This window comes from Engystomops pustulosus, chromosome 1 (genome assembly GCF_040894005.1).
Source record: "Engystomops pustulosus chromosome 1, aEngPut4.maternal, whole genome shotgun sequence".
NCBI lineage: Eukaryota > Metazoa > Chordata > Amphibia > Anura > Leptodactylidae > Engystomops > Engystomops pustulosus.
The window spans coordinates 290957682-290970043 of NC_092411.1; the positions used below are offsets into that span (position 1 = coordinate 290957682).

Genomic DNA, 12362 nt, shown 5'->3' on the forward strand with positions numbered 1-12362 from the left:
GACAAAATGTGGAAAGCCTCGCAATCTAAAACCGGACAAAATAATAAAGAAGAGGCCCAATCACAATGTCTTACACTGAGATAGTGTGAGAAGGTGCTGCAAATATGGAGGGAATATTAGCCCAAATCCTAGCTACAGCCCAGGAGACTAAAGAATCCATAGCAGAACTTAAAAATGAGCTGGTTAATGTTACAGCAGATACCACTATTATAAAGGGTCACCTCAATTCATTGAGGAAGAAATGGTAGAGAAAAATATGTAGAAGAGGTAAAAGGCATACAGGAGGACATTAAAAGAGTAATGGAGGAAAATGTCAGAACAAAAGAAAAAATAATCGATCTTCAGAACCGGTCTAGGAGAGCTAATTTGAGAATAGTTGGTTATCCAAAGAGAGCGGGGAAAGTGTCTCCATGGGATCCATTCAGAAATGGTTGAGGGATACTTTTGGTCTGGAAGGCCTTTCTGCAAATTTTGTGGTGGAAAGGGCTCACAGAGTCCCCTCTCGGAAACACGTTCCAGGTGCTACCCCCAGAACCATCTTAGCAAAATGCTTAAATTCACAGGATAGAGATTATATAATTAGGAACTCAAGAGTGAGAGCATCTAGGTCAATGATAAATGGTAACAAAGTCACAATATTTCCAGCCTATGCGAGGGAAACGCAAACAGCCAGAGCCAGTTATGTGGCGGGTAAAAAAAGACTCTTTGAAGCAAAAATTAAATTCTCACTTTTATTCCCCTCCAAGTTGCGGGTGATACATAATATAAAACTTGTTTTTTTTAACATCCCAGAAGGAGCTTCAGAATGGCTGGCAAGCCAAGGAGTCTGATCGGGTCAACAAATAAATAGTTGAGGTGTAAGTTGAGGTTTAAGTCAGTGCGATACTGTTTTTTCTTCTTCTTTTTGTTATTGTGCGGAAAACGGATGGCGGGAAAGCAATAAGAGTGGGTCATGGTGGGGGGTGGGGAAGTGGGTCAGATACTGGCAGGAGGTATGTTTATTTTTTTTTTCTTAAGGTTAAAGGATGAATAAAGAAACCAGGATTCTATGCTGGGACATCAGAGATCTTAGTGAAAGGAGGAAACATTGGGGCACATTTACTTACCCGGCCCATTCGCGATCCAGCGGCGCATTCTCTGCACAGGATTCGGGTCCGGCCGGGATTTGTTAAGGTAGTTCCTCCGCCGTCCACCAGGTGGCGCTGCTGCGCTGAAAATCATCTCAACGCGCCGGAATGCACCACCTCGGACCAGGTGAAGGTAAGCGCTTCCTGAGCGACACTTTTTCGGTTTTTAAATGCGGCGGTTTTTCCGAATACGTCGGGTTTTCGTTCGGCCACGCCCCCCGATTTCCGTCGCGCGCATGCCGGCGCCGATGCGCCACAATCCGATCGCGTGCGCCAAAATCCCGGGGCAATTCAGGTACAATCGGCGCAAATCGGAAATATTCGGGTAACACGTCGGGAAAACGCGAATCGGGCCCTTAGTAAATGACCCCCATTGTATGATAATTGGCATAGTCAATAAACATCTACGGGCTATTATAGTTCTCCTAGAGATAAATTTGACACCAGAATTTGGTGACTGTTCAAATTTTGTAAAAACAATCAAATTAAAATTAAAAAAAGGAAATTAAATGATGGAGAAAAACTGTTACTCTCTTAAAAGTAGAAGGTGTTTTTACACTTTTTTTTATGTCCAAAAATTGTGGACCGTACTCAGTAACTAAAGTTGGAATGGTTATTTGTTCCATCTTGGTTTTTGGATTGACTGAAGTTTGTCTGTCCCCATTTTCGACAGTCTTCCTGGCACTTAAAGTTATCCATTTTGGATAGCCGCTGGCATATAGTCTAGCACAAATTTCCTCAGACTTCCTCTATTGATCAACTATATCACTACAGTTTGTTCTTGACCTGTTCTTCTCCCGTACTTATATGGCATTTTTGTGTATGTGGGATGTTAGCTGTGTGTGTAGCATGGTGTTTCCTGCCATCAGTTTTCTGTGTGTACTGGTATTTATTTTCTTTCCTGGGCTGCCCAATAGTTCCAGATCCAGGAACATTATTTTTTTGTGTTGTAATGAATGCGTGAAACTCAGTCTTGCACTATTGTTGTTAATGTTATGCATGAAGACTGGTATGGCAGACTCTTCCCTGGTCCATATTAGCAGGAGATCGTCCATGAATCTGCCATACCCCTCCACTCTGTCTGAGAAGGGATTCCTGACAGAGAAAATGCACTCATCCTCCCACCAAGACAGCGCCCATGCGGGCTCCCTCCAAAGAATATATCTATGAAGTTCACCATTCAACAATACAAGAGACTATGCAAACATTCAGTTCCCATGGAAATCCCTGAAATTCTCACCAGGGCCAGACCCTCAGAAAATTGTTGCTTTTTTGAGAACTTGCCAAGAAAAAGCCCCTTTTCCTAAAAGAATATGATTGGGAAGTTTGTATATTTAAATAACAACAAACATCAAGACTTATGGAACATTGGCCCTCATTTACTAAGGTCATAAGGTTCTTTCTAGTGCAATCTACTTGCACAGGTATTTAAGAAGAGTTTGCACCACATTTGTGTTACACTCAACCCTTTTGTGTCATGGCATAGAATAACTGTTCATGCAACTCCATGTAAAGCCAGATTTATTACTTGCAATTTTTTAAAGTAATTCAGGTGACACCACTGCCCTCCTTATCGCTGTAAGTCACCCCACACCACTCCACTTTTAACCCGATTAGGGACAAGGTGAGTTGAGCCATTGGCTCACAGAGGGGAGACAACTCCCGTTGTTCACGCAAAATAGGCAATGCCTCGCGCTGTTTCCTACATCACTCAAGTTCTTCATTTTGCTGAGGATATGGGCTTGCTGCACAGGAACAGGGTAGGAAGAAGGGGGGGGGGGTGTTCTGTGTGTGTTTACGTGGTTGGGACCTGCTTTGTTGGTGCATGACAGGGCATTAAAGGAAAGGAGTGCCATTCAAAGTAAATTAGCTATAAAAATTTTTAGTTTTATGGTAGTGCGGACATATTAGGGTTTATTTTTTGCGGGGTTAGAACAAAAAAACAAATGCACAAGGCACTGAGCTAGGTTGGATAAACATTATAGAGAATAATAATAATAATAATCTTTATTTATATAGCGCCATCATATTCCGTAGCACTTTACAAATCATAGGAGACAAATACAAATATAATAAAACATGACAGAGCACAACATTCGTATGGAATAAGAGGAGTGAGGTCCCTGCTTGTAAGAGCTTACAGTTTATGAGGAGGAGTGGGGAGACACAAGAGGTAAAAGAATATATATTGGTCAAGCCATTCTTAAGGGAATATAACAAAATATAATAAATGGAATTGCTGTCACTTGAACCAATCATCAGCCGTCATCTTATATACAAGGTCCAGGGTGAATGGGACTGCAGAGAAGTCTGGTGCCTGTTGGTTGCTGGATAACAGATGGGAGGAGGACACAGGACGGGTTAGTAAAAGAGTTAAAACTTCATGCAGTTAATGAGTGTTATAGGCTTGCCTAAAGAAATGGGTTTTAAGAGCACGTTTGAAACTTTGGAGGTTATGTATTAGTCTCATAGTCTGGGGCAGAGCATTCCATAGAATGGTTGCAGCTCTAGAGAAGTCTTGGAGACGCGAGTGGGAGGTCAGCACTAGGGTAGAGGTTAATTTAAGATCACTGGCGGATCTAAGAGCACGAGTTGGGCGATAGACTGAGATAAGAGAGGAGAGGTAGGGGGGTGCAGCATTATACAGAGCTTTGTGGATGAGGGTTATTATTTTAAACTGTATTCGAAAGGAGGCTGGCAGCCAGTGCAGCGACTGGCATGAACTGGAGGCATCCGTGTAGCGTTTAGTCTGAAAGACGAGCCTGGCTGCTGCATTAAGAATCGATTGGAGAGGAGAGAGTTTGGTGAGTGGAAGACCGGTTAGTAGAGAGTTACAGTAGTCTAGTCGAGAGTGAATCAGAGCAACAGTTAGCATTTTACAGGTTTCAAATGTGAGAAACGGTCGGATTCTAGAGATGTTTCTGAGATGCATCCGGCAAGAGCGAGCAAGAGATTGAATGTTTGGCTCAAAGGAGAGGTCGGAGTCTAGCACAACCCCAAAACAGCGGGCCTGCTGCCTTAAGGTTATGGTGACCCCACAGACTGATATGGAGAGGTTAGGATAGGCTCTGTTAGTGGATGGTGGAAAGACAAGAAGTTCGGTCTTAGAAAGATTAAGTTTCAAGAAGAGAGAGGACATGATGTTAGAGACAGCAGAGAGACAGTCACTAGTGTTCTGGATTAAGGCAGGGGTGATGTTACGTGCTGAGGTATACAGCTGGGTGTCATCAGCATAAAGATGATATTGAAAACCAAATCTGCTGATGGTTTGTCCAATGGGGGCAGTATAGAGGGAGAAGAGAAGAGGACCTAGGACTGAGCCCTGAGGAACCCCGACACTGAGAGGAACAGAAGAAGAGATAGATCCAGAAAAGGAGACACTGAACGTGCGGTCAGAGAGATAGGAGGAAAACCAAGAGAGTGCAGTGTCCTTTAGGCCAATGGAGCGAAGCATCCTAAGGAGGAGCTAGTGGTCCACAGTATCGAACGCTGCCGAGAGATCCAGAAGAATGAGGAGAGAAGAGTCACCTTTGGATTTAGCAGTTTACATTGGAGACTTTAATAAGAGCAGTTTCAGTGGAATACATAGAGCGGAAACCAGATTGCAGGGGGTCAAGGAGGGAGTTAGCTGAGAGAAAACGGGAAAGTCGAGAATAGACCAGGCGTTCCAGGAGTTTGGAGATGAAAGGGAGGTTAGAAACTGGTCTGTAGGTAGCAGCACAGGATGGGTCCAGGGAAGGCTTCTTTAGTAATGGGGTAACAACAGCATGCTTGAAAAATGAGGGAAAGACACCAGAAGAGAGAGGTTGAAGATTTTAGTGAGGTGAGAAGTGACTGCTGGGGAGAGAGACTGTACCAGATGTTAGGGGACGGGGTCACTGATGCAGGTAGTGGGGCGAGCAGAGGAGAGAAGCCTGGACACTTCTTCCTCTGTGACTGGCTCAAAGGAAGAGAGTGAACAGGGTAAGGTATCAGAGAAAAGGGGATTTATGGAGTTAGTGGACTGAGAAATTATTTCCTGGCGAATGCAGTCGATTTTATCTTTAAAGTAGGAGCCATATCTTCAGCCCCAAGGTCTGTGACAGGTGGCTGTACCTTTGGTGTTAGTAAGGAGTGAAGAGTATTGAAAAGCCTTTTGGGGTTGTTAGAAAGAGAAGATATTAGATTAGTAAAATAGACCTGTTTAGCAAGATGGAGAGCAGAGTTATAGGATTTGAGCATAAATTTAAAGTGAAGAAAGTCAGAGGAAGTGCCCGATTTTCTCCACAGACACTCGGCACTCCTGGAGCACTTACGAAGGAAACGGGTTTGTGCCGTGTGCCAAGGTTGCCTACATCTGTGTCGAAAGGCTCGAACTGACGGTGGTGCCACCTTGTCTAGGGCACTTTTGAGAACATCATTATAATGATTAGTAGCCAGGTTAGGACAGGAAAGAGAGGAGATGGAGGACAGCGATGGATGCACAGATTCTATGAGGTGGGGAACACTAATGGCACGTGGGTTCCGGTATGTGTGATAAATGGTCTTATTCTGTACAGGACAAGAACTATTTACAGTAAAAGAGAGAAGATTATGGTCTGAAAGTGGAAAGTCAGAGAAGGATATAATCATGACTGAAAGTATTGGCTCCGAAACCACAGGACCCATTTTTGTGGTAAGAGGCAGCCATGTTAGATTGGTAGGTCAGTGCCTTCTCATATATGCAGGTGACATTCTTAGCTTCAAAGACTTCAGCAATAGCCGGGAATCGAAGAGATTTATAGTGGCAGATTATAACTAATTAAGTCGCCATGAGTAGATGGCCAACTATCATTTTAAGTCCTATCAATAGGAGAGCGAGCTTTGCTTGTAGGATGAGTGGCTTGTTGGTTAGAGCACTAAAAAGTGTTTCTATCTTACCAAACAAAAGGGGCACCAGGTTACATCCCCATAAAATATGAAAGAAAGTCCGTCCATTACCACAGCCTCTCTCCAGCACTGCGGGGAGGTGGAGAGGCAAATTAGGTTTAGTTGTGAGGCTTTATAGTACTACATAAGCATTGTTTTGGTCTCCACTTTCTTGTGCTTGATTTGGCTGAACTGAGAATATATAGCTGTAAATGCCATCCTGAGGGTGAAGGGAGGAGCTACCAGCTGGGCAGAGGATTTATCACCTACCACGCTATATAAAAAGCAATATAATTTGTTTTCTTGGATCAGCTGCTCAGAAATCTAAAGATCTCAGAGTCGATGAAGGGAGAGGGAATGTAGTTTCAGTAGGAAATATCTGATCCTATATACAGGAAAAAATTCAGATGTTGTTATGTTGTATTTTGTGGCCAAATAGTCAGGATGCATGATGCTGGATTAGTTTCGGAGGTCATGGATGGAAGCGACTCCTTTCTCTCTTCAAACTGCACCATGTGCCAGACTGGCGCATGCTCCTCAATAATCTGCCAGTCTCTTTTCTGGTTGGTGCACGCAGCTTAATGGGCATGCACCACACTTATGTTGGGACTTCAAATGGTAGAAAAATGTTTTCTCTTTATATAAGTAGGACTGTGGGGTGGACAATCCCCACATTTTGGAAATCAAATCAAAATATAGAAGCCGTATATTTATTATATACTTCAATACAATTGGATTGCAGTATATTGTATAAGTGTTTTTTTTACCATTATTTCAGCCTTCCTAGTGTACTTGAACCCTAGGGGGCTGAAATAATAGTAAAAAAATGAAAAATATTAAAACTAAGAAAATAAAAATTGTAATCTCCCCTCTTTTCCAAGAACACATATAAAAGTAAATAAAATAAAATCCCACATATGTTAGATATCGGAGTGTCCCAAGATGCCTCTATTATTAAAATATAAAAAACAATTATTCCCGGTGATGAATCCTGTAACAGAAAATAGCATCTAAATGCCCAATTTGCCGCTTTTTTGCCTCCACTAAAAATTTTAATAAAAAGTGAAAAAGGTGGCACACTTTTCAAAATGGCATCAATGCAATTTCCAAACCATCTCACAAAAAATGAGATCTTACACAGCTCCATGCGGTGAAGTATGAAAAAGTTACGGTGTCAGAATATGGCGATGCAAGGCATTTTTTTCCTACAAAGTTTTTTAATTTTCTTTAAAGTTATTAAGATGTAACTAAACTATATAAATGTGGCATAAAAAAAAAATTCCACCACATTTGGATTTTTTTTCTAGCTTCCCAGTACATAACACAGCATACCAAATGGCAGCCACAGAAAGTAGAATTTGTCTTGCATATAACAAGCCCTCATACAGGTTTGTAAATTTAAAAAAATTGTTACGTCTTCTGGAATGAGAAAAGTGAAAATCAGAAATGCAAAAAAAAATTAAAAACTTGGTCATTGAAGGGGCTAAACACTCCAGTCACAGATAATTCATTGCACAATGCAGGGAGCGGGGCCTGAAGGGTAGACCGTGACCCTTTCTAGAACTTAGATTCATGAAGTGGAAGCGCCTCTCCTGCACTGCGCCTCATCTGTGCTGCACCTCACATATCACATGTTTTCTCTCCTATTATATGTGTCATCTGAAATGCTCTCGAGCTGTCTTACATCTGATAAGCCTTTTCAGGGGGAACCAAACAGAAGATTTATCAAAATAATATAAAAATAAATTTGTTCTCAAATAACGCCTTTAATTTAGTCACGTGTAATCCATTCTATACCAGATGATAAAAATAACTAATCTGATATTACAGGGATCACTGCTTTGTGATGCAGCTTACCGTACTTACTTATTATAACTTACTTGATTCATTTTTATATGCACTGGTGTTACATATAACCACAGATCTCCATTATAAACCATAACAAGTTCCTCCCCCCGCTGTCCGGGGATGTCATCCTCCTACCGCACATGGTGCTATCTGGGGATGTCATCCTCCTACCGTACATGGTGCTATCTGGGGATGTCATCCTCCTACCGCACATGGTGCTATCTGGGGATGTCATCCTCCTACCGCACATGGTGCCATCTGGGGATGTCATCCTCCTACCGTACATGGTGCTATCTGGGGATGTCATCCTCCTACCGCACATGGTGCTATCTGGGGATGTCATCCTCCTACCGCACATGGTGCTATCTGGGGATGTCATCCTCCTACCGCACATGGTGCCATCTGGGGATGTCATCCTCCTACCATACATGGTGCTATCTGGGGATGTCATCCTCCTACCGTACATGGTGCTATCTGGGGATGTCATCCTCCTACCGCACATGGTGCCATCTGGGGATGTCATCCTCCTACCATACATGGTGCTATCTGGGGATGTCATCCTCCTACCGCACATGGTGCTATCTGGGGATGTCATCCTCCTACCGCACATGGTGCTATCTGGGGATGTCATCCTCCTACCGCACATGGTGCCATCCGGGGATGTCATCCTCCTACCGTACATGGTGCTATCTGGGGATGCGCTGGGCTGGAGTCCACCTTCCACACGTGCACATGCGCCACTTCAGTGCATGGCGGGAGCGATTCTCCTCTCTCTTGCTCGCTCTTGCAATGCACTGAAGTCGGGCATGAGTAGTTTGCCGCTGAGCTCGGCACCGGGGGTTCACCACGCTTGTACCGCTTCAGTGCATCAAAGGCAAGAGTGTGAGATGATCTGTACCCAAAGGAGCAGATTATAAGTTACTACATGCCTTCCACCTGTGTCTGGTCTGTAGTCACTGAGTAACCTCCTGATATAGGTGACATTACTATGTAATATGCTGCACAATGGTAATATGTAATGTGCGCTGTGATGGGGCCAGGACTAACTATTGAGCATCCAATCACAGCACACAGCTCCACCTTTGGTTTTGGTTATTCTCTTCCACTATGGAAGAAAATAATGGAAATCAAACACTTCCATTTACCATTTACCATCACATACAATAGTTGTGCTTTGGAGGGTAAGTCATGCTTCCACTATTATCATGTAAAAAATTATATTTCTTATAAATATAAAAAAAATAACAATATTTCTTATACTGTAGCAGAAGCATGATGTAAGGTAACTATCCATACATGTAAGTCTAAAGTATTAGAAATATTGCCCCAGGACCAGAGGACTCTAGTTACTCCACTGCATCCAAGTGCTTAACCATCACAGGTCCTTCTGTGGATTCTTGCCTTTCCTGTCATCTTCCGCTCTTAATGCTGGACCTAACCCATGTGCTTCATATTGCTGCATAGTGTTGGGGGTGACATCACTCATGTACATTATTTTGTAAGTAATGACAAGGATATTGCAGAGGGATCTGTTCTCCCGGTGCACAGTTTTCTCACACAGTTTCCTCTTCTCCTTTGCAGTTGCTTCTGGATGCTCTGCAGAACCTGTAATCTCCGGTAAAGACGAGTTTATCACTTTTTGAGGGATTTTATCACCATGTTCTCTGGTTTCTTGTACTTCTTTTATGTCTCAAAGTCTGTTGAGTCATTTCTTCCTGTACGAGATCTCATCATGGAAGATTCTACTGTGTGTCATCTTTAAAGGAAACCTACCACTTGTAGTGGCAGGTTTCCGATGGCAATATCGGGCACCAGCTCAGGGTGAGGTCAGGGTGAGCTGGTGCCGGAGCTTATTTTAGTTAGTGTTTTAAACCGCGGTATCGCGGTTTAAAACACTTTTTAAACGTTGTAGCCGGCGCAGGCAGGTACACGCTCGGCGCTTACCGTGCGCGCGGCTACATAGGAAGTGAATGAGAGCCGCGCGCATGGTAAGCGCCGAGCGCGTACCTGCCTGCGCCGGCTACAACGTTTAAAAAGTGTTTTAAACCGCGATACCGCGGTTTAAAACACTAACTAAAATAAGCTCCGGCACCAGCTCACCCTGAGCTGGTGCCCGATATTGCCATCGGAAACCTGCCACTACAAGTGGTAGGTTTCCTTTAAGTTCTTTATTTCTTAAACAACCAATATACAAATATATACATATCTTCCACATCGGAGCATCTTTGCAGCTGTTTAATAGTGACATGTTGAAAAACAAACATTTTATGCTTCTTCGAGCACATGTAGCAATTATGTTCATGGATGGTGTAACCCCTTCCTCTCCACTGCTGTGCTCGGCAGCTCTGATACGGATGGAGATATTCCGCGCTCTAGAATACGATGCTGCTTTATAAATAAAGATTATTATTATTATTATTACTTTGTATTCTTTATCCTCCTAGTTAAAAGATATTTCTCTTTAAGAAATTTGAACTAAATAATTGTGAGCTCTGTCCTGTATCGATGGCCAGAATGAACTTTGATCAGTCAGAAAGATTCAAAACTCTAATGATAAGATTATTATCGATGTGTAATAAGGATAAATGGTCGCTTACAACGGGTACTCAATTATATAATCAATAAGGGGCTTATTCACATGTCAATATGACTCCATTATTATTACCTTGTAATCTAATAAGCTATATGTCCTTTTATGTCATTGTCACCTGATAATGACTATTTTTAGTTCAGGTGAAACTGACTAATGACTATGAAATTATTCAATGCCGCTGTCTAATGATTATAATGTCACTTAATAAGTAACCGCCCTTCTTTTTGGGTATATAAGATGCTGAATGATTAATAAACATTGATCTATTTCCCGAGAGCATCCCTGTGTCTCTGATTGCTCCTGAGTTTGTACTTTCATTGAATTTGGCTCCTCTCCAATATACTGACTGGTCCCTCTTGAGGACAAAAATAACAGCTCTTGTCTGTGACTACAACTGTCCTTAACTGCCTCAACTAATAACTGCACTGCCCAAATCTTCTCCTTACTAGACCTAAATCATTTGCTCTAATCACAAGACATGTGCCTTATCCTTACTGATTTTAATTTTCCTACACACCTTGGTAAGACATCACTAGCCCCGATTTTCTAGGTTGTGTCCAAAGTGAACAAACAGAATAAAAATTTGGATTCAATCCAATGTCTGAATAATTTCAGATTCACTAAGTTCTACTTCCAACTGAGGATGAAGTAACCAAATTTTCTTGTTCCTTCCTAATTACTAATAATTATATTATCTTATAATTCATTATTATGTATATGAGAGGAGGGTAGTACAAAATTTAGCTAAAATTAAATTAGAAGTTAAAATAATTATAGGAGTCATACAATATTTTACTTCTTATTTTTGTTCAGAATGCTGTTTCTCGAATTCAGTTCTGGTTTTAGAAACAGAATATAAAGTTTAGGGAAAAATATACAACCCAGAACCCCAGCACATGAGGTCAGGATGGCGAATACCTCCACAGCCACCATGTATTTCCCTCTGGTGCTCAGATAAGCCGGGATCATGGCGATCCAGACACTGCAGAACAGCAGCATGCTGAAGGTGATGTACTTGGCCTCATTAAAACTGTCCGGTAATGTCCTCACCATGAAAGCCAGAACAAAGCTCACAGCTGCCAGGAGCCCCATATAACCCAACATGGAGTAGAAGCAGATATCTGAGCCCTCATTACACTGAATGATGATCTTCCCAGGATACGTGTGATGGTTATACTCTACATAAGGAGGAGACACCAACAGCCAAACAACACAAATAAGAACTTGTACAGAAGAACATACTGGGATGACAAAGTTAGAAACTTCGAGTGAGACCAGTCTATTCCAGGAACTTCCAGGTTTGGTGGCTTTGAAGGCAATGCAGACTGTGATAGTTTTTGCCAACACAGAAGAGACTCCAATGGTAAAGAAGATCCCAAATGATACTTGTCTCAGTAAGCAGGTGATGTCCACTGGACGACCAAGGAAGAAGAAGACACAGAGGAAGCTCAGCAAGATGGAGACCAGGAGGATGAAGCTCACAGTCCGGTTATTGGCTTTAACAATTGGACTGTCCCAGTAATGGATGAAGCTTCCCAATATGAACAATGTTATAACACATAGAAGCAAAGCAATTGTTGAAAGAATATAAAGTAATAAGTCCTTCTCATAGGATAGAAACTCTAATACTTTGAGAAAACACAACATCTTCCTCTCATCGGGCCACATATCCTCAGGACATTTATGGCAGGTTTTACTGTCTTTAATTCCATTAATTAAATAAAAAATATTTTAAAAAATGTTAGAAATAGTAAGAGTACAGCAAACAATATTAATATTCAACAAAATATTATCAATTTCTAAATACCATTTATTTAAAGATGGTTGTAATAACGGTCTGAGGATATACCACATACATTTTTCATATGTCTTGTATCTGAACATGATTTACTGAGTTCTGTAGCACA

At 41.9% G+C, this 12362-nt stretch overlaps 1 protein-coding gene across 1 annotated transcript; it reads right to left on the reverse strand.

Annotated features, from left to right (window-relative positions):
* Window positions 1–11247: 11247 nt before the first annotated feature.
* LOC140128908 (vomeronasal type-2 receptor 26-like) lies at window positions 11248–12123 on the reverse strand. Its single transcript, XM_072150623.1, has one exon. The coding sequence runs from the start codon at window positions 12121–12123 to the stop codon at window positions 11248–11250; it is 876 nt and encodes a 291-aa protein (XP_072006724.1).
* Between the last annotated feature and the right edge of the window lie 239 nt (window positions 12124–12362).